Raw genomic sequence first — 23136 nt, forward strand, 5'->3', positions numbered from 1 at the left:
CTAAGACCATCAAACCCCGCAAATCGAAGGCATCAAACCCACTAATTAAGAAAAAAAACCCACTAATAAAAAAGGGTTTTAAAAAGGCTTTCGTCTTTAGCTCGAACCCGCCATATCTGACAACAGAATACAAAAAAAAAAAAAAGAAAGAGGGAGAATAAACAAAAGAAAATGGCCGGCCGACATTTGTAGAAATAGAACTAAAGGAGTGAAGCTTTGAAGAAAAATGGCGGAGCTAGGGCTTCAAGATCGAAACACAGTGAGATCAGGCTACAGAGCTGGAGCTGCGAGCCCTGACTCCGTTATATTTACTCTGGAATCGAACTTCAGCCTCTTCTCGTCGGCTTCCGCTAGTGTTGATCGTTGCTCTTTTGCTTCCGATGCTCATGACCGCGATTCCATCGCTTCCGAACTCTCTTTAGTAACTTCTCTAATCTTTCAACATTTTATTATCTAAATTTGTGAGTGCAGTAAGCAGAGCAAGCTGTAACTGCGTACATTATGATCGACCATTTTTTATAAACTTGCATTTTTTTTCCTTACCTGATTTTTCTTTTTCAATTTTTTGAAAAGAGGAAAACAAAAATTGAAATTGAAATGTCAATGTTTTTTGCAGCATATGGCAGGACAAGAAAGTGGAGATCAGAATGAGAGTTTTGGTGGACCAGATCCAGATCCAGATCCAAACAAAGCTATAACAGTCCCCAAGCACATTCGTCTCTCCAGAAAAGGAGAAAAAGTGAAAGGTACTCGAGATTTCTTTCATAAGTAGCTTCTTTTGAAAAAAGTTAAAAAATCGAAATTGCACCGGAAAAGAAAACGAATAAGCCCAATTTTTTTTTAAATTCACTCACTGTCCTTGTCCTTTTGTCTGCCTACCCCTCGCCTCTCCCTTTTTCCCTTTCGCGACAATACGCAGTAAAAACAGAAGAAAACGGTCCAGCTCATACAGAGGACGAAACTCAACTCAGAGATTCAGCAAGAAACTCGTTTTCCCTAGCTCTTAAAGGTGTCCTTTAGTTACTTTTTAAAGTTGTATTTTTTAGCTTACTATATTTCAAAAAGTAATAATTACGAATTCTGTACATAGAGTGTCAGGACAGGAAGACGAGATCTGACGCTTTGTTGAAGAATCCTGATAGGCGAAGACCAGCTTCATTAGATCTAAATAATATCTCTGGTTTGTCTCCACGGTTGGGGACTGTGAAGAAAAGCTCTGTTGTGACACGGAAATTGGGTGCATTTCCTAGTCCCGGGACACCCAATTATCATCATAATTCGAGTGTTGGGATGCAGAAGGGTTGGAGTTCAGAGCGTGTGGCATTGCACAGCAATGGTGGAAGGAGACAGGGGAATGCTTCTGGGTTGTTGGCTTTTAACAATGGAAGGACTTTACCTTCAAAATGGGAAGATGCTGAGAGGTGGATTTTTAGTCCTGTTTCTGGGGATGCTGGTTCAAAGCAATCTATTGTGCATCCGCAGAGAAGACCAAAATCAAAGAGTGGTCCCCTTGGTCCTCCTGGGATTGCTTACTATTCGTTGTACTCTCCTGCGTTGCAAATGTTCGATGGAGGGCATATGGGGAATTTCATGGCTGGTTCTCCTTTTTCAGCTGGTGTAATTGCAGCTGATGGTTTGACAGTTCATTCTCGTAGCCATGGTGGAGGATTTGCTGTTCAGACTGAGCCTTGCATGGGCCGTTCTGTTAGCGTACATGGATGCTCTGAGGCAGCGAATCCACCATCGTCTCAAGGTACATTTCCATCTCTATTGTGCAAAATTCCTGGTTTAGTTGATAATATGAGCGTTGGCCTACTCCAGTTATCTCGATATTATGAGTGCCTTTTTAATTTTATGAGATCCATCACGGAAATTTCCTTCTTCATGTTTATTGTCTTGTCATCCAAATTGATAATATTAATATTAAGACTTTATATTTGATGCGTGGTCATAAACTGAAACTTGTCATTTAATAAAAATTAAAGACCTTGTATTAAATCCTAAATTTTTTTCTTGAGTTATTACCAAGTGCATACCTCTCGATATGGGAACTGTTTAAACGTTAAAGAACGTGAAAGTCAAGGCTGGTGGACATGAACAGAGTAGGCCTTTATTTCTCTACATACGCTTAGATTTATGAAACTGATGCTTCTTTTTCTTAATATGATCCATGAAATATCAAAATGAACATTCACTAAATCTAACCTTGATGTAATATCAAGAGATAGGTTGTCATCATTATGGTAATTACTAAGACTATTGTACTCTGTAAGTCATCTTTCCAATTGTTTTCTCACCAAAGATGCAGAAGAAAACCTTGATGTCGTCAAGGATGCAGCCACTGATATTTCCCAAACGGTTTCAAGAAGAGACATGGCGACCCAAATGAGCCCACAGAGTAGCACCCACTCGTCTCCCAAAGGAAGGCCTTCTTTCTCTCCCTCTTCCCCTTCAGCTCTACCTATCATGGAACTGCAGAGCATCCATGGCTCTAAATCATTACTGAGAGATGTGCCAGTAGATGAAAGGGTGACCCTGACTAGGTGGTCGAAGAAGCATAGAGCTCGAAACACTGGGAAGAGCTCAGAAATTGTTGATGATTGGAGAAAGAAAGTTGTAGATACTTGTACATCAACATGGGATGTTACAGAGACAGGAAAGAGCATTTCCAAGTATGTCTACTTCACTACTACATTGCCTCTATTTTTTTTTTTTTGAAGTACAGATCAACAACTTTGGGAGTGACAATATGCCTTAAGGACTGGAGTAAGCATCCTCTGGGTTCATTTCTATAATCAAGCACTAAAAGATACCTTCAGTAGCATGCTAAAAGTTTCCAATCAGACATTTTGTTCTCTGTTCACTCCCAATCACATTCTTCCTTGAGTAACAGCTTTAAATGATTGCAGTATAAGGATTAATTTAGGAGATATTATGAGCCTCCAGTCAGATTGTGTTGGATTTGCCTTTTGTCTTTTCTGTAGATCTTTCCTAAGAAACTGCATCCAACTTATCACTTTAAACAAGTAAATCTTAGTCTGGTTAGGTGAAAGGTTTTTCTGAAGTCTTCATGTCATCTTCAGATATCAGAAACTGATCAATATGAGAGGACATTGGAAGAAATTGAAAATCCTTTAAAACAAGCATGGTAGATATTCAATATCAATTCGTTTCCTCCTCTTTTGCAGGATGAAAAGAGAAGAAGCCAAAATCACTGCCTGGGAAAATCTGCAGAAGGCTAAAGCCGAGGCAGCCATAAGGAAACTAGAGGTTTCTTTTCTCCTGAGTACTATTAACAACTGTAGTAATCTATTTAAGTCAATGATCAACCTTGATACAGAAAAAATAAAAATCCTCTCGCAGTATGATTTAAATATTTCTTTCCGTTTCTTATCTGTCTAGCTTGCTCATTTAGGTATTAAAGCAATCATGTAACATCTTGATGAACTGGAACTGAGTAGATAGTGTCACTTGTTCTTTTACCGGCACAACTTTTGGTTTTGCTCTTAAATAGAATATACATGACAAAAACATAGACAAAGTGACAAACATGACCACTAAATATGATAATTTGTGGTGAAAATGCAACAGCTCTAGAATGACCAAAAACCTTATTTCTTCATCATTACTGACACAATGATATATTTCAGATGAAGCTGGAAAAGAAGAGATCGTCATCAATGGATAAGATAATGAATAAACTAAGATCAGCTCAGAAGAGAGCCCAAGATATGAGAAATTCGATGCTGGCCAACCAGGCCCATCAGGTTACAAAGACCTCGCATATGGCTATATCTTTCAGAAGAACCCGCCAGATGAGTTCATTGAGTGGTTGCTTCACCTGCCAAGCTTTCTAATGCATTTGCTTATCTATCTGTTACTGGTTGAATCAGGCCTGAAATGCAGGGTAATTTCTGCTTGGAATAGTGATTACTGATTTGTTTTCTTCTTTTTTCATTTGTTTCTTTCTCCCTTTTCGTGTTTGTGTGCGTGTGTGAAGTATAAACATTTATTCACCCTAAGTTTAGACAGTGTTAACATATGAAATATCATTACTGAAACAACTGAAATGTCATGAATTAACCGTATGTATGTATTGGATTGATGAGTTCATTGATGTGGAGAGTACTCCAAATTCTATAACAAGTCCCAACTGCAGATCTTGGTAAACATATTAGCTATTCGTGTTGTTTAAACGGGCAGCTTAGCACTTCATGTAAATAGACTGCTTCAAGTTTTGATTATATGGCATCTTGTTCAATAACAAGACACAAGATTACTTGCTTGTTTTACATTTAATTTTTAGTGAATGTAGAAAATGGAAGTGTGTCCACTTAGCAATCAAAAGTTTTACTTATTATATCGGTAGTAGAGTTTTATACTTACATGGTTTCATCTTATCTCTTACCAGTTTGAAGAACAGAGACCACTGGAGACGATGAATATTGCACAAGAAGCAATTGTTACGCGGACATGAAAATGGTGTCGCCATAGTTTTGATTGAATGAAGCACTGCTACCTCCATAAAAATTCCTACGAGTGCAAGACTCCAATTGCCATGCCCCGAGACTTCCCACGGTTTCCTGAATGTTTTGAGTAATAAAATCCTGTATGCATGTATGTATGTAAATCGACCTTTCAAGTTTACATATTTTTTCTGTGACAGCTTGCCATGGAAATGGAAATATCATTCATATCTTTTAAGTTTTACCCAAGTATCTCAAGTAATAGTACCGACGATAGATCAGATAGATGCAAAAGCATTGCAACTTTGTCATTAGAATATCTATCGCTGAGCGGAGATGGATTCTTTTGAGAGAAATTTTCAAATAACTGTTCGTCTAGAGTTAACGGATCTTACAATAGATTGATATTGTCTCTCAACTCAATGGAGAATCCGAGTGCTTGACCTTACTTGAAGAGGCAGCGGTTCATCTGTGGCACGGGATTTTTACACAAATAGGGTGAAAAAATCTACTGAAATAGGGTGTCAGAAAAAGTATTTATCAAAATGGGTTACATTGGAGCCTATTAGATAGGTGCCAATGAATAAAAAAATTATAAATTTTTTTTAATAAAATATTTTTTTAATAATTTTTTTAAAAAAAATACGGGTCAAAATACGGTGAACGGGTCGGGTCGGGTCGGGTGGCGCCTATCAGGTAGGCGCCAATGAAGGTGCCTCATAGAGAGGCGCCAATGGTGGCCTTTTGCCCACCGCTGCACTGCTGCACCAGCAGCATGTCTTGTCCCTTCAATTTTGTTTTTTTTTTTGCCTATAAGTAAGGTCCCAAAACATGCAATGGGCACGGCACAGAAAAAAAAAAAAAGAGAGAAAGGAGAAGAAGAGAAGGAGAAGGAGAAGAAGAGGAAAAGAAGAAGAAAGAAAAAAAAAGAAGGTAATGTATTATTTTAGTAAATAATTTTGTTTATAATTTAAAAGTTTATAGTTTGTGAATTTTTAGAAGATATTGTGATTTTTTTGTTATTAATTATTAATTATAAATTATCTATATTTAGTGTTTAAAGTTTGGATTAAAATTTTGTATGAATATTCTAAATTTTTTTGTATGAATTTTGTATTTTTTATGAATATTGTACTAATTTTATAATTAAATTTGTATTTATAGTTTTGGATTAGTATTTTGTATGAATATTGTAATTTTTGTATGAATATTATAATTTTGTATGAATATTGTAATTTTTTGTATGAATATTGTAATTTTGTATGAATATTGTAATGTCGGGATATATTATAATATTGTAATTTTTGTATGAATATTGTAATTATTTTATAATTAATTTGTTAGTAATTTATATAAATTATTGTGTGTGTAATTATTTAAAATTTAATTTATTAGTAATTTAGGATTAAGCTATAAGTTGTTGTGTTTAGTTTAGTATTTGGTGAGTTTAACATATAAAGTTTATAAAAAATTAAAAATCATTTTATTAAAAGTTTAATTATAAAAATTAAAATTTATTTTATTAAAAGTTTAATTATAACTGACTTTTTAATCATATAGTTGTTGTTAACTCATTTAATTTTTATATAATGTAACTTTTATATAATTAAATTTTATTTGATTTTGTATTTATTTAACAAGAAATTATTGATTTTTGAAACAAATTAATGAATTCATTTTTTTGATTGCAGATTTGCAAGAAATGAGTTCTCTAATTAATAATAATAATCACATATAAAGTACTATTAATAAGATGGTAATAAAATTTTTATTTGATATTCATGTTATTTGTTGAATTAAATTATATTGTATTAACTATTTTGCTAATTTAATAATGTCAGGGTCCGTATCGCGTATTGAGGGGCCGTGTTAATAGTGTAGGGTTTCAGCCAGATGAACGCCTAATACCATACTTAGAGTTAGCCGAGTTCGGATCAGCGACATTGATTCGGACTTTTGATCTGCGATACGACTTGATTTCCGCTTTAGTCGAGCGATGGCGTCCGAAGACCCACACATTTCATTTGTCGTGCGGAGAGTGTACCGTCACTCTAGAGGATGTTGCAGTACAGCTCGGGCTTCCCATAGACGGGAATACGGTCACGGGCGTAAGTTCAATCTCTAGGCCAGCTACCCTTTGCAATGAATTACTTGGACGCTCGTCAAGTCAGGGGAAATTTACCAGTTTGAGATTTTCATGGCTAAAGGCCAATTTTGAGCATTTGCCAAGTACTGCTAATGAATGGGAGGTGATGCAGGCTGTTCGAGCTTACATTATGCACCTTATAGGGGGTGTACTCATGCCGGATGCAAACGGCAGTAAGGTCCACTTGATGTACTTACCCCTATTATCCAACTTGCATAACACTCGTTCATACAGTTGGGGGTCCACAGTTTTAGCCATGCTGTATCGCGAACTTTGTTGGATAACCTGACAGTTTCAAAATGTAAACAAATTACATAAAAATTATTTTTTCTTCAAAAACTAACAAAATTAATAACCTGACAAAATAAATTTCAAATAATAAAATTACTAACAAGACTCTACATTCTATTTAAAAAGAAATAAACCAAAATACCTTATTTTTTTCTTCTTTTCCTTCCTTCTTTTCTTCTGCTTCCTTCCTTCTTATTTCTTCTGTTTCTCTAGTAAAATTTATGTCTGTGTTGGGGGTATTTATAGGGAAAAATCAGAGCATTGGCCCCTCTCAGTATGACACCAATAATGGCGCCTCCCAGATAGGCACCACCATTGGCGCCTCCCAGATAGGCACCACCATTGGCGCCTCCCAGATAGGCGCTGATTAAATGCTAAAGTTACATATTTTATGTAACTAATTAATTGGTTAATTTATGAGAATGCACCACTAATTTTGCCATATTTATTGAATTTTGTGCAGGAATGTAATTTGGGGCTAAATAGAAGAAAAAGGAAACAATTGGGCCAAATTGAAGAAAGTAGCAAAGAAGGAGGGCCAAAGTAGAATTTTTCCAATATTAATTAGCTGAAAATTTTGTTGACTTAGTGGGGGAGATTATTTTGGGATTTATTTTATCATGAGATATTTTTTTTCCTTAATTTCCTATGACTAGTTGGCTCCTAATTTAGTAAATCCACTAGTATAAATAGAGCTTGTATTGGTCATTTATTCATCAATCAAAAATATTAAGTTCTTGTCTTTCAATACATTCTCTCTTTTCTCACGTAGCATTGTTGTTTCTTTAGTTTCATTTCCTTCAATTTTTAATTTCCAGTAGCTAATCACCAAATCAAGCCATTTGCAATTCCATTTTTCAATTTTTTTTCCAAATAGTCAACCACCCCACTTTAATATATTCCAACCCCCATACTCAATCACATCACCCATCTTTTCACAATTTCTACCTTATTTAATTTATCAAATACCAACATGCCCCAAACATTAGCCAACTAAACCCATTTTTAGCTTTAGGCCGAAATTAGCCTCGTCAAAACCCGTGAGTTACGAACCCGAGCCATTTAACTCCTAAAATTCCAGTACTTATTACTTCTCCAGATTAAGAGTATGATATTGTCAACTCATAAAGTCAGATCAACACTAAGTAAAAAAAGACGTTTGATTTATTGTGGTTAGACGTACAGTTGGAATTCCGAAAGGAACGTTTCTAATCGGTTTTCTGTGAACACATTGGCGAGCCAAGTGGAGATTGCTGTTTGGTTCCGTCAAGGGAAGTAGTAACCGGATTTAAATGTCCCACGCGGTTGAGGGCATTGGTTCGAGCTAGGCTCTTCTAGAACGCAAAGCTGCTGGAGTTCTAAATCACGAACGTTTCGTGGTTGTTCGATCGGTAAAAATTAGTTATTGGACGTTCCATAACTAATTTACACAAGGAAGAGTTGGTGTCCGAGGCGTCATTGGTAGCTATAACTAGCTTATTGGAAAAGAGGAGTTCATCCAATTTCGAGGATCGGTTCAAAGACGAGGAAAATTCGTGTCTAAAGCTGAGCTCATTCTAATTAATTTTTCTTAATATTTATTTCACGGTTTTATTATTCATTTTCAACTTTTACTTTTGACATTATTTTTCATTAATTTCGGTTTTCAAATTTTATCCCCCAAACGTCTTGGGCACGGCAATTTGCCTCGACATAAATCTGGTCAAGCGAGCAACAGTTCTGATAAGCAGCCGGTCTACGAGGATCGACCCTACTCCCTATACTGCATAATTTGCAAACTAAGGCGTAGGTTTATATTGGTGGATTCGACACCCATCAGGCGCCAATACTATGTATTATATGTGTTATATACTGACCTGGAAAAATATTTAATTATATTTTATTAAAAAAATATATTATTTTTTTATTCATTGGCGCCTATCTAATAGGCTCCAATGAAAAAGTAACCCATTTTGGTAAATATTTTTTCTGACACCCTATTTCAGTAGATTTTTTTTTCACCCTATTTGTGTAAAAAACCCTCTGTGGCACATATTGACTATCTTGATGAAGCATTCTCGTTTTGATAAACCTGTCATCTCTTCTGATAGCATTAGGCAATCAATTTTTTTACAAAATCGGAAAACAAAACCTTAAAAGAGAACAATACTAACCCGTTGAAAGTTTCATCCCAAGAGATCCCCTCAACGTCTCTGCATAAAGTGTTGGTGAAACAAATCCAGTTATTCAGATATGCCAATGACGAGGTATATGTCAGTGAATCATCTTTGCCTTTAAGTTCGTGTTTATGTATTGGGTCTTGAAGTTGAAGATCCGAGGGCGAGGATCCCATTTGGGTAGGTTGGTATAATCTTGTGCAGTAATGAACCGGTCAACTTAAACCTAGCTTTACTGATTTTGGGCCAGAGGCCTAGTTCACATAATGGAAGTTGGGAGCCCAACAAAATATAAAATCATAAATGGGCCTGGAATTTGTTTATCAGTTTATCAGGAAAAAGGGATAACAGCAGGTTTTACCCCTATAATTTAGCGAAATTGTCACTGTGGTACCTACACATTTTACTGTTGTGACACGTTGGCCAATCTTTCACATTTCAACCTCGACATTTACCATCACAATCGAATCACCACCATCTTATCTTCTACATTCGTCCCCTCCCATCGACACCATAACCAAACCCAACCATGACCTACACCCACAAACAGTTGCAACAAACAACACCAGAAAAGAAATGTTATCCTCTTTATAGTTTTATCAGTAAATCAGATAATATACAGAACAATTATATTTTTAATGAGGTGATATCTGACTAATCTGTCAAAGATAAACACTTTCTTCTAATTTCTCATAATCATAATTATTAAATATTAAAAAAACTAAAATGTAAAGGGGAAAAATGGTCCTTTCATTCAAGTTAAATACAGTGGATGGTATCCACCGAAAAGGATGTATAATCTTTGGACCACCGATATTTATTACCGTAGAGTCCATAAATAAGAAGAACAAACCCATAGCACCCTTCCATCGACATATCTCTCTCTCAAAGCATTTTGCTTTCACATTTCTGGAAAACAACAGAATGGGGACAAACTTTTCCAAGATCCTGCAAGAAATACATCCCACCCCTCAAAAAAGGACAAACTGGAAAAAAGAACATTGTCCCAAGAGATTATATTTGTGTCCTTATCCCAGAGGGACCCCGTTTTTCCTCACTAAAATCTAATCCGACCAACCAACCAACATAATTTAATGTTTTGTTTTCAGTAACACAACCGTCGATTTTCTCTTTTCAGTTGGTGCATATTTCACTTTGCCATCACGAAAGAAATTCATTTATATCTCCTTGGGCTTATTTTCTTTATTTTTGGGTGTCATTTTCTCTCAAAGATTATAGATTATTATGTTCACGTTTTCCTGTCTGGTGTAAGAATTAAGTTAAGACAAAGACGAAACTAGTAATTTTGCATCAAGTTTAGCAACATTAGTTTTGGTCATAACCAGAAAGTCCATGATAAAATGTCTGTACTTGGAGGGCCATATTCCATAGATAAGCAGCCAATTACAATTTTTCAAACGTTTTTGAGCCTCCAGAGATCAAACTCAAACCTAATGCGGTAGGAATCTCTTGTCACTGTACCAAAAAAGAAAGAAAGGGTTTTTCCGGAGCTTTTTACTCTGTGTCACATACAATATGCCCATTTCCGACACATAATCATTCATAATATTTGCCTCCCTAAGTTATGTGCAGCTCAAATGATAGCCCACTGATTTGGACTTTCAATGTCATAGGCATTGTAACATGGTAAAATCTAGTCAATTTGAACTATTATACTATGGTAAATGAAATTAAAATTAGGTTCACTTGGTATATATAAGATGTTATGATTAGAATTCGAATCTCAACACTTACGACTTTTCTCACTTAAATATATAAATGTTTTATAATAATTTACATTTCAAAGTTACCTATTTCTACAGACTTGAATTCATCAGTGGTGTTTCACAATATTAAAAGCATGTCTTGAAAAATAAATTGGATTGGGGGGTTATGCCTGAAATAGAGAGGACAAGGGGGGCTCCCCTTGGCTGAAACCCAGTAATCCCACTATGTGCTAATGTTGGAGTTATAGTGGGATATCTCACATGGGTTTTCTGATAATATCTTTCACCATTTCCTATTATTATTTGTCTGCCCTCCCTTGCTTTTAAATATTTTTCTCCTTGCTTCAATTGTGGATTTTGGGTAAGGAGGAATAAATGGCTTTCGGGATGACATGCATTTCCTCCATTTTAATATATATATATATATATATTTACAACATAAAATATCATTTTACTCGGCACTCGGATCATTTAAAAAATGCATATGAAAATTTAGATGCTTTAAGACCCACAATTGATTTGTGAAAAATATTGAGCCAAAAGAGATCAATCAACAAATTAAATATATTATTCTTATGTATTATTTGTGTTTGAATATCTATTAAATAAATAAAATAGTCAACTTTAAATATAATAATAAAAAGAATTCCATGTGTTGATTTGATAGTTAAGCTGTTCACCGCTTCAAATATAATCTGGGTTTGAGTCGCACTAGTTGCATTGCCATTAGGGCTTTGTCCTCCTCTTATAATTCATCCAAAATAATAATTTAAAAGATATTGAAAAAATCTTCAATTAATCAGAACAACATCAAAGGGGATACGGGTCAGGAACCCATGGCCATCGTGCTTACTACCAAGGCTTGAAAATCTCCTCTAGATTCAATGGATTCATACTTCAAAGCTCAATCAAGTATTTATTCTTGAACCCCCTACAGAGAAGATAAAGGAAATTCCACACAAACAACTTAAATAGAAGGCTAAAGCGATATAAGCCCCTAAATTTTGGTGAAAAAATGAATTAAGCTCCTTTACAAAAAAATTTGTTCAATTAAGTCCTCAAATTCTCAAATTGCATCAATTAAGATATTTGATCAATGTTTTCTGTTTTTGACCATTATATCACTAATGTGGCTATTAACGACACTGATGTGGTGGTCCAGCCAGCTACCACGTCAACAAAATAAAAAATAAAAAAAACTATTTATGTTTGGAATGAACTTGGATAATTGTCTAGGTTCGAACTCGGTTTGAGTCCAAAATGAATTGGGACATACAAATTTCAATTTCAAACTAAATTCGGACAACTGCCGAAATTTATTCTTGATAAATTTTTTAAATTATATAAAATTTTAAATATTAAAAAAATATATTTTTAAATATGAGATGCGTGTCAATGTTCTGATTCTAATGATACTTTTAGGCTATATAAAAATAAAAAGAAAGATAATTTAGAAAATAAATAAATACAATTTTATTAATCAAACTAAAATAGTACTGAACATATACCAATTAAAAAAATGTGTATCATCTATTTTGTTACATGTGTAATCTAAAAGGTGTATCAATTATTTTATTACAAGTATGATTAATAAAATTAATATATATTTATTTTATGGGTTAATATTTGGTACACTAATAGTATATTTTTCTATTTCACAAGCAACTTTAAAAAATTTCTGTGTCTTTTCTTTTAAATATTTATTTATTTTAATATTATACTATATCTTGTCAGCCCCGTAATCTTACTTGTGAAGTATAAAACTCCAAACATTATTCATAGCATAAATAATAATCAGATAATAAATAAATTTAAAATGATCTATCAAACGATTTATTTATGAAAAGAAATGAGGAAAATGCTTATATTTGTGTGCAATTCTTTGATTTACTGTCTTAATCAAATTTGTTGATTAGGCAGAAAAGGGTTTGTGAGCGTAGATATGGGTCAGCGGTCCAAAATTCCAAATAATGTTGTATTATATGCATGAAGATGAAGCCCAATCCACGACAAAATTGACATCCATCCTTTTTGTTTGATGCTTACCAATGGCTCACATCCAGAAAATGACATTTTAGTTCCTTTGAACCTTTCCCACTTCTTCAATTGGAAAGCCTCTTTTTTATTCACTTGAAAATGATATGTCTGTACCCACCAAATAGAAATGAGTTTTGTTTTCTAATTTTATTCTAAATTGTCACAATCTAAAACTTTCCATCCTCATCATATTTATAAATAATTTTAAAATAACAATTTTAAACCTCGAGGATATAATGAAGGCCAATGACTGTCTACGTTTTGCACTGACGGGAGCAATTCACTGAGCACTAACGGGAGAATAGCAAGGATATTAAATTCTATGAAGAATTTCTGCAATAATTCTTTATATAGAACAATCTAAGAATATAAAAGATGGTGAGAGAAATAGAAAGAAACTTTGTTTCTATGTTTTTAGGTGTGTCATGTAAATAAAAGTTCACTCATATTTATAAGAAGTCTCGTGTCTCTTTATAGGGACATAACCATCCAAATAGATAGCCATATCTTTAGCAATAACATAATTGTTCAATAGATATTTAATTGAATAGTTATGATTATTTGTTAATAATCAAGTGACATAACTTTTGAATTTAAAAGACATAACTCATCACTATAAACAATGACAATTTTTGGTTAATAACCAAGTGAGTAGTGACATAACTTTTCGTTTGCAACTATTGAACTACCATATATATTTTGAAAATGTTCCAACAATCTCCCCCATTTTTGAAATATTCTAGATTTTGATAATCTTAGAAATCAATTGCATAAAAAAATGTGTCTTACAGTAGAACGTTCACTTGGTGAAAACATTTTAAAATTAATCGATGGTAGACTATCATTTGAACCAAATATTCCATTTGATTAACCAAACCATCTCACACAATGATTTTAACACCAGTCAATGCACAATATCCAGGGACACTATTATGGCCATGTGTCTGTAATATCTTTTCATGAGTGCTGTTATAGTCAAGCCTTTGAGCTCCTAGAAGCGGCCACACTTCCACTCACATAGGTAGATCTCATCGAGAGTGTTTCCTTAATTATAACACTCTAACATATTTATGTTATGCATCTATTAAAAGTATAATTCTCATCATTCCCCTTATCATTACGGGTATCTAACACTTTTTTACCTTGAGATGATATATTATATATTATTTTATAATATTGGTTATGTACTTTGTCTCATTTAACTTACAACTTGACGTTATTGTAAAACAACCTATATTTCAGTGGTGCTGGAAACGGTAGTTTCAAAACCCTATTTTCTGATGATCAAGCCCGTAAATATTATTATTTAATATTTACGAGTATATTATAGTATTATATTAAATTGATACTTAACTAAAGTATAAGGATTAAATTGTAAAAGTATAAGGATTAAATTGTAAAAATGATAAAAGTTAATCAATATAGATTTTTTAACTGCTAAATAATATTAACTATAGTTGACGGTTGGTGCTTAGATTTGGGTGATGTACTTGTTGAAATTTTAATTAAAATAATATTAAATATTAAAATGATAATAATAAACAAAAGAAAAAGTCTATCATCATCATCTTTCTTTCACCAACATCCACCCAATTTTCACCATTGAAGAAGAAATAAAAGCTCCAAATACATCAAATATTCGGACATTGCATGCAAATCCAAATCGAGTCCTTTTTTATTTTTTTATGGATTTTATGTTTTTATCATCATTGAAATTTGGTTTAGTTAATCGTGTGTTTATTTTTAAAAGGAGCGTTATAAAAGTTGAATGTCAAAGTCCTCTGTATTGGCAGGAAATTTTCAGTTTCTGAAGTAAGCAATCGTGAAAGAAGGTGGGTATGAGACGTTGAAAACAGGGTTGTATAAATTTCGATTGAAGTGTGAAAACAAAACGGGGGCTGTCGGCACGTAACGCATGATATTTTGACGTATAATACCCATTATAATTAAAATAATGTAGGATATATTAGGAATAATATTTCACCTGCATCATGTATTTGATTGTAGAAGTGAGTTGCTTTCGGATTGAGAAGTGAGAGAGGTGAGTTGACGAAGGTGGCGTGGAATTAATGGAGCATCATCACGTGAACAGCTGTTGAAGGAAAACGACGTTATCGAATTGCCACATTGCTATTCTACAATTCCCTCCACCGCTTTGTCAGTCTTCACGTGAATTTCCCCATGCATCTCTCTCTCTCTCTGAAAATGACATGGAAAATCATCAAAACACAGGACTCAAATCACCTTAATTCGCACCCAATATGGTTCCACCTTTGACGGGTTAATATTAATTTCAACATGCATTCATTACTGTTTAACTACTACTTGGATTCGGTAGTACTTTTAGCCCTCCTTTGTTTGCTGGAGAGAATCGATGGTCATGATAAAACAGCTCGCCATTTGGACATATTCTTTTCTACAAATTTACATTATGAGACAGAGACAGAGACAGAGAGATGATCTTGAATGGAAAAATATGGAGTACTGATCTAATATGAAGTTTTGATTAATTCTCTGAACATTTGGGAAATATCTATTCAGGGATTTGAACCTGAAATATATATAGCAATACAACATGGCTAAAACATGAAGACACTACTAACAGTCATCCATGATCATGATTATCAATTCGTTTTGCCTTTTGTTTTTTATTTTATACATCCAAATAAGTCTAACATTTGCTAGCCAAAAAAGGAAAAAAAGAAAAGAAAAGGTTTTTGCTAAAGATACTTGTTTTTATTAAGCTAACTTAGCCAAGCATCTCCAAATTCCTGAAGGTTTTGAGTAGGTTGATATGGTTTTCCCATTGGATGAAAACTCCCATTAGACATTGCAACAGGGAACCCTAACCCAGCTGGCCTACTAGTGGCAACTCTCTCCAGTGACTGCACCTGAGTCTTCAAAAACTTGACATAGTGAATTGCCTCATCTAACATGGATGCAGTGTCCATTTTGGTTCCTCCGGGGACAAGCCTTTGAAGTATCCTAATTCTCTCACTTATCCTCTCCCTTCGGTGCCGTGCCGCCACACTTTGAGGGTCCTTTGATATCTTCACGTTTCTTCTCTTTGGTGGCTTCACTGACTCAGGGTCTATATGAATCGGTTGCATAGCGGCTATTCGGAAGATCATCTCCCTCATTGCGGCCATTGAATTCGTCTTTTGGGAAGAGGTGGAAGAAGCATTTGAACAGGATGATAATGCTAATAATTCCCCTGCACTTGCACTGTCTGGGGTAAACGAGAAACTTGGTTCTTGAACCGGGGTTGAACCATTGAATGAAATAGTGGTCGTTGGCAGGTTTGTAAATGGTGCGGGTGAACCAACCTGTGGGTTTTCAACAAAATGCGGCATGCTATTGCCATTGATGCTATAATTGCTAGTATTGGAACTATTGGTAGCGTGATCAGCAAGCTCAGCGTGAGGAAATTCAACGACGTCGTTGTAGTCCCCGTAGAATTCAGGGAGCTTTCCCATCTGCATCTGCATCTGCATCATCATCATCATCGTCTTCATTTCATCTCCTGTTGCAGACTTTAACTGGTCAATTTCCATGGGAGTGGGAGAATGTCTGATAAACAGAGTGATGGGGAAGGTAAAAAGAGAAGTGTATATCAGAATTTGCAGTGAAGGGATAAGAAAATAGGAGCTAGCTACAGCTTATTATTACAAAGGCAGGGAGAGAAGAAAAGGAAAAGGAAAAATAAAATAGAAGAGTAATATATTTGTAACAGGCCATATCAACCTATAGTGGGAATAGATGACTATATATAGCATAAGTGGTTGAATATTATAATATTTCCCCAAAATTGATATTTTCTTTTTCTTTTTTTTTTAAAGAGTTTTCACAAGGTTGTTAAGGTTTTGTTTGTTTCCTTTTAAATTTGGAACAATAGGATTGCATGCTTTAAAGAGTTGGAGGAGATGGACAAATATTTCTATTTATGAGGATAGCAACATACAATACATCATTGAAGCATTCTTTAATTGACATATTTTATCTGGACAATTTAAAATTATTTGTTGTCATTTTCATGGAGATGGGTGTGGATTCAATGCCAAAATCTGGATGTAATCAATAGGATGAGTAATATTTACTTTATTTGTTTAAAGAAATTCTTCTCTTCTGTTTTGTTGTTTGATTTATAAACATATATTGTATGAAGCATTGGGAGATTAAATTAAAAAAGAAATTGTGAAAATGAGTAATACAGCCCTAGGGGGAATCTGAAGTAGTGGACTTTGTAAAGGTAAGAATTTTAAAGGACTCCTTTTTCCCTATAAATACATAAATTGTTTTAAAGTGATGTCAATATAATGGGACTTATATATCCTGAGGCAGAGACAGTGCAAGGTAAACCCATTTTCACTCTGCTCCCCTTCGGCCCTCCGTTTCCAAAAGGCCAATGCTTTAGAGCTTTCCCTGATTCTCTTCTCTAAGGATATGATAGATTCTCCAATATTGAAATCGAAAAAATCGTTGAAGAATTCTCCTACTCAAAGCTGAGTTAGATTCACTTGTGTGAGTCCCCTATAACTACTTCAAGACTATTTCCCATCTTAATTTAGTACTAAATCTTTTCTAAACATGGAAACACAACTTAACATGCCATGCTACTTAAATTAATACACATTAATTAATAATATCATTGAAAAAAAATCACCAATGACAAGATTAAAATTTCTTTGCACACCATAAAATTAATATAATTATCCTATTATCTATGGGTTTGAGTGCGTTAACGTGCATTATTTTCCGATTTATAAGTTGGGGAGGGACTATAAATACTTCTGTTTTGTTTAGTATTGCTTCTCAAAAGTGCTTTTCAACCTGAAGTAAAAACAGTTTTTTTTTTACTTTTACTTTTGGCAAAAGTGCTTTTAAGAATAAATAACAATTTTAACCCTACCTTATAATGTATTTTATATAATATTTATATGGTACATGTAATTATTTCTTATTAAAATTTATGGGTAAATTTGTGATAGCCCGAAATAGGGCCTAATCGGAATAGTGGTTTCGTAACCACAAATCCGAAGTGAAATAGTTTAATTTTATAAATTTTATTAGTTACTGATTGATTGAAATATTGTGTGAAAATATGGATAGGAAATTTTAATGCTTTAGTGCTTAATTGAATTTTAGGACTAAATTGAAAAAATGCAAAGTGTGTCTAATTAGTGATTAAATGACTTAATTGAATTATTTCATGAAATTGGAAGTGTTTATGTGGCAATTAGACCATAAATTAGTGTTATGGACACAAAAGAGTATTTCTAGAAAAATATCTAAGTAATGGGTCAAGGGCATTTTGTCCAAATTGAATAAAGACAAAATAAAGATGAAAACAAGTGTTCATCTTCTTAAAATCAGACGTTTGCTGCCAAAAAATTCATGTCACCATAGCTAGGGTTCTTGAACTTCCTAAGCTCAATTGTAAGTGATTTCTTGCCCGTTTTAATTATTTTTGTATTTTTATGCTTATTGAAGCTTGAATTTCATGTTTCTACTATTTAATTTAAATGAAATTAAAGTTTGAAAATTTACCCATTCATGATATAATTGTAAATTGATTAGTGATGTTAGATAATGAATGTTTGAAGTGTTAATTACAAGTTTTACTAGATGAATTTTGATAGAAATGTTGAAAAAGGGCTAAATTGTGAAAGATGGTAAAGTGTGCATAAAGTTGTGATTTTGTGAAATTGAGGGCTGTTATGAGCATGAAATATGATTTAGTGAAGTTTGAAATTTAAAAATTTAGTGAATTTTATTTTTACGAGCTTAGGGACAAAAGTGGAATTTTTGAAAAGTTTTGGGGAAAAATGTAAATTTGCCAAAATGTTGTGTATGAATTGTATTTGAATGAAATGTTGATAAAATGTATTAAATTGTGTTAATATAGATCAAGAAAGAAGAAATAGTGGAAGTGATCGGGGAAAAGAGAAAGTTATCGACTAAATTACAAAAATAGTCGTTTTGCATCCGAGGTAAGTTATATGTAAATAATAGTTATATTTGTATAAATTGTGAATTATATTTGATATGTGAATTAATATTGAATGTGGAAGGAAAATTGTTCATGAATTATTCAAGTAATAAAGTGTTAAGTGTAAATTCCGGTTGAACTTAGGAATAGAATTGGATACAAGTGACATGTCACTAGAGACCAGATGTTACTGATGTTACAGATGTTACAGTGAGTCCCGGTCTTTGGGTGATCTAGCATGTGTTGCGAGACACGACGACTTGTGTGAGCGAGGCCGTGGACATTTCCAGTGTTTATTGATCGGTGGTAGCTTGACTACATTTCGATGGTAACCGGCTACATATCGATGGTAACCGGCTACATATCGGTGTGGCACTTATGTGCTAAATCTCTACGTATCCGTGTATATTCCAACTGTTCAACGGGATTAATAATGAATTAAAGTGAATATGAAATGTTAAGTGTGAAAATGTATATGCAAGTGAATTGGTAAGATTGTGCATGTGTAAGTGATTGAAATTGCTAAGAAATGTTTTGATTAGTTATATGTTAAAAGTGTTAATTATTAAATGAGTAATTATTGTTTACATGTAACTTACTAAGCTATTTATAGCTTACACATCTCTTTCTTTCCTTTGTTTTATAGTGATTTGAACTTGATCGAATAGTGGACCGTCGGAGCTCGTATCACACTATCATAGCCATCTCGGTATTATGTGCTTTTCAAAATGTTTGAACTATGGCATGTATAGAGTCTTAATCATTTTGAGCATGATCAAATGATATGGCTAAGATTAGCTATTGAAATGGTTAGTAAAGATTATGTTTTGGTATTATGTATGTGTAAATGGTAACTAATTCAAAGAAGCAGTTTCTTTGACAGCAGCAGTGACGTGAATGTAAAATTCACCATAAATAGTAGAAATGGAATTAGAGAGTGAATTATATATGGAATTAAAGCTTATCAAGTCTATTTTATATGAAAGAAACGATGTAGGAAAAGGAATTCTGTATTTTGAGATATTTGAATTTTAGTGAGACAGGGTCAGAATGGTTTTGAAGTCCCTGTTCTGACTTTAGAAAATCATTATAAATTGTACAGAAAGAATTATGGGTCATAATTTATATGTGTAGATTTCTTAGTGAGTCTATTTTCAAAAGAAAAACGATAACCTTATATGTATTCTGTACAAAGAGATAATTGATTTTTAGTACCGAGAGGTCAGATCTGTCGAGCTGTGAAACAGGGGATATTTTAATGAATAAACTGTACTAATTGGCCAAGTCAAAAATTCTGAAAATTTTATGGTAAGTAGTAATATGAGTCTAGTTTCAGGGAAAATTTACGGATTTAAATTTTGAGTTCTGTAACTCGAGTTATAATTAAATTAGTGAAAGTCACGCAGGTAGACAGTTTTGTTGTGAACAGTGAATTTAATTTTAAAAGCAATTTTTTTTATGCTCCGAATTGGTAAGTTAAATTGGATAACATCTCGTACTAGATTCCGGTGACGGTCTCGGGTAAGGGGTGTTACAAAATTACTAAAAAAAGCCCTTTTTTTTCAAAATTTACCGAAATGGGCCATTTATGTAATTATTTACCGGAATGGTCCGTTTTCCGCGAAATCGCATCCACGTTAGCGCGATGTCAGGGTACGCGCCAGGAAATCGCGTCCACGTAAGCGTGATTTGCTGACGTGGACACAAATCGCGTCCACGTAAGCGCGATTTGCTGACGTGGCATGAACAGTTTATGTTTTTTAGCTTGGAAAACTTTGAAAGGCCATAACTTTTCGCTCGGTTGTCCGATTGAGACGAATTTTTTGATTTGAATAACTTTTGAGATCTATCGTGACAAACCGCCAGTTTTAAATCGAAAAAGATCCTTTTGCCCTAAATTTTGATTTTTAGTTTAAAATTGAATTTTGAAACATTCAAATCATTATTTTCCTTATTTGTTTGAAGTAAACACGGATTTTTTCTGAATTGTTGTATTATTATTTTGATTTGACACGTGTATGGAATAGGTCCGATAAATCGTTAGAGCGTAAGTAATATAATTAAGATAATAACAGTATTTTTATAATATGTCAATTAATTAGTTTAGCTTGGTTAAGATGCTTGCTCTTTTCCCTTAGAACCTTGGTTCAAATCTTAACAAGTACAATTTTTTTTTGAATCAATTAACTCTTCAATATTACATTAATAGCAACAAGTACAAAAAAGATTCAAAATTGTTACCAACAAGATTTGAACCAAGGTTCTAAGGGAAAAGAGCAAGCATCTTAACCAACTAAGCTAAACTAATTAATTGACATATTATAAAAATACTGTTATTATCTTAATTATATTACTTACATTCTAACGATTTATCGGACCTATTCCATACACGTGTCAAATTAAAAAAAATAATACAATAATTTGAAAAAATCCGTGTTTACTTCAAATAAATAAGGAAAATAATGATTTGAATGTTTCAAAATTCAATTTTAAACCAAAAAATTTAAAATTTAGGGTCAAAAAGGATCTTTTTCAACTAAAATCATGTTTGTCGTTGTCAGATCTCAAAAAGTTATTCAAATAAAAAATTGCCTCAATCGGACAACCGAGCTTAAAAGTTATGGCCTTTCAAAGTTTTCAAGCTAAAAACATAAATCGTTTTCATGCCACGTCAAGAAATCGCGCTTACGTGACGCGATTTCTGGCGCTGCACTCGACATCGCTACATTGACGTGGACGCGATTTCGCTAAAATGACCATTCCGGTAAATAATTACATAAAGGGCCCATTTCGTAAATTTTAAAAAAGGGCTTTTTGGTAATTTGCCCAAAATTTATTTTATATATAATATTATATATTTAAATTTTTATTAATCATATTTTATTATTTAAAATATAGTTTATATATTTGAATTAAATTTTATGAATAATTAATATTAATTGCTTAAAAAATTTAAAATTTAAATTTCATATGTTAAAATATTAACAAAAAATTATAATAAATTGTCTTTTATATTCTTAATAAGATATTATGATATTAACTAATTTGAACATTATTTAAATACATATTTATTATTTTATAACACAATGTCTAAAATAGATATTTTATTTATTAAAAGCACGTTTTGACAGTAATACTAAACACTTAAATCATAAACTAAACTTTTCAAAATCACATTTTCCTAGCACTTTTTAAAAACACTTCTCAAACACAATACTACCCTTATAAAAACAATAAATATGATTAAAACCTATAATAAAATTATTCAAGAAAAAACCTTAAAATATAATTCAGATTTGGTCAAATTATAAAACACATTATTTTTAAAAGAAAAATAAAGTCTAGTAATAGGTACACCGTTGATGGTACTTAAAACCGAGAATTGCCTTTAAAAAACCAAACACTCTACTTTTTAGGGCAAGAGATATTTTTTGTTTAGAACAATAAAAAAAATATTTGTCGCAAAAGGTGTACTTAAAAGGTACACAAAAAATACCATGGTTGTTTCTAAACAGCTTAGAGTTGGCTGATTTTCTTCGGTTTGGTACAGGTACAGCTTTCTCTGTACAGACTTATTATACCAAGTTGATCACTTTTTTTATTCCTCAAAAATTAGAAAAAAAAAAAAACCCAAGTCCAAAATCTCCTTTCAAACCCAGACTTGGAATCCATGGAAATACAACCATGCAAAAAATGCAGACAAGAAAAAGAGAAATTAAGTTTATCTCTTCGAATTTTAATATTTCAGGGGTTTCTATTTTGCTTACAGGCTACGGATTACTGTAAATCTCATTTTGCTGGTAATTTAGTTTTGAGATACTGATCATCCTTAGGCTGCTGCTCCTGCTGGGCACACGATGATATGATGTAGACGTCCATAAAGGAAAGCTCTATTGAGTGAATTAATAAAGGTTTAATCCTCCAACCAACGACAAAGCTTTGATTTGTGCCATTTTTGTAAGAGACAGACAGTGACTCAATTGCCTTACCGGCATAGTTATGAGAAATGGGTATGAAATTCTGAACAGTGGTTTTGAGAGCTATCCATGCACGTAAAGTACAAATATATGCTAAATATTTGAAGCCAAGCATGGATATTTTCACTAATGTTCTGGGATTATATCTTATCTTCTGTCGTATTAAATTGATGTAATTCCACATTGATAATTAGTTGGTTGTTTTCATGCAGAAGCTAATGAAGTTGTGTATGATAAGAGTAGTTATCAAGACCACAGTTGTTGGCGCAAAAGGTGAGGGGTGATGAAAACTTGAAAAATGGAAAAAGAAACCCGGAATTCAGTTAATATGACCACTTCTAGTATAT

General features: G+C 33.2%; 2 protein-coding genes across 4 annotated transcripts; one reads left to right on the forward strand and one right to left on the reverse strand.

Moving 5' to 3' along the window:
• On the forward strand, window positions 1-4710 carry LOC105769466 (uncharacterized). Of its 3 annotated transcripts, none has more exons than XM_012590118.2 (8): window positions 1-421; window positions 617-746; window positions 920-1009; window positions 1091-1753; window positions 2309-2672; window positions 3189-3270; window positions 3651-3907; window positions 4412-4710. In XM_012590118.2, exons 1-7 carry the CDS (start codon window positions 227-229, stop codon window positions 3855-3857), a joined length of 1731 nt encoding a protein of 576 aa, XP_012445572.1. In that variant the 5' UTR covers window positions 1-226; the 3' UTR covers window positions 3858-3907; window positions 4412-4710. The 3 variants fall into 3 exon arrangements, with proteins under 3 accessions (XP_012445572.1, XP_052487390.1, XP_012445571.1); XM_012590117.2 differs by having other exon boundaries at window positions 14-421; window positions 2303-2672; XM_052631430.1 differs by lacking the exon at window positions 920-1009 and having other exon boundaries at window positions 12-421; window positions 2303-2672.
• Window positions 4711-15308: 10598 nt separating this feature from the next.
• On the reverse strand, window positions 15309-16583 carry LOC105771418 (transcription factor HEC2). Its single transcript, XM_012592882.2, has one exon. The coding sequence runs from the start codon at window positions 16375-16377 to the stop codon at window positions 15568-15570; it is 810 nt and encodes a 269-aa protein (XP_012448336.1). The 5' UTR covers window positions 16378-16583; the 3' UTR covers window positions 15309-15567.
• Between the last annotated feature and the right edge of the window lie 6553 nt (window positions 16584-23136).

This window comes from Gossypium raimondii, chromosome 5, assembly GCF_025698545.1.
Source record: "Gossypium raimondii isolate GPD5lz chromosome 5, ASM2569854v1, whole genome shotgun sequence".
Lineage (NCBI taxonomy): Eukaryota > Viridiplantae > Streptophyta > Magnoliopsida > Malvales > Malvaceae > Gossypium > Gossypium raimondii.

Excerpts from the sequence above, each read along its gene's own strand:
- LOC105769466 (XM_012590117.2), top strand. The coding sequence starts at position 227 with ATGGCGGAGCTAGGGCTTCAAGATCGAAACACAGTGAGATCAGGCTAC. Across the intron at positions 422-616 it reads TCGCTTCCGAACTCTCTTTA|CATATGGCAGGACAAGAAAG; the intron begins GTAACTTCTCTA and ends TGTTTTTTGCAG. Across the intron at positions 2,673-3,188 it reads ACAGGAAAGAGCATTTCCAA|GATGAAAAGAGAAGAAGCCA; the intron begins GTATGTCTACTT and ends CCTCTTTTGCAG.
- LOC105771418 (XM_012592882.2), bottom strand. The coding sequence starts at position 16,377 with ATGGAAATTGACCAGTTAAAGTCTGCAACAGGAGATGAAATGAAGACG.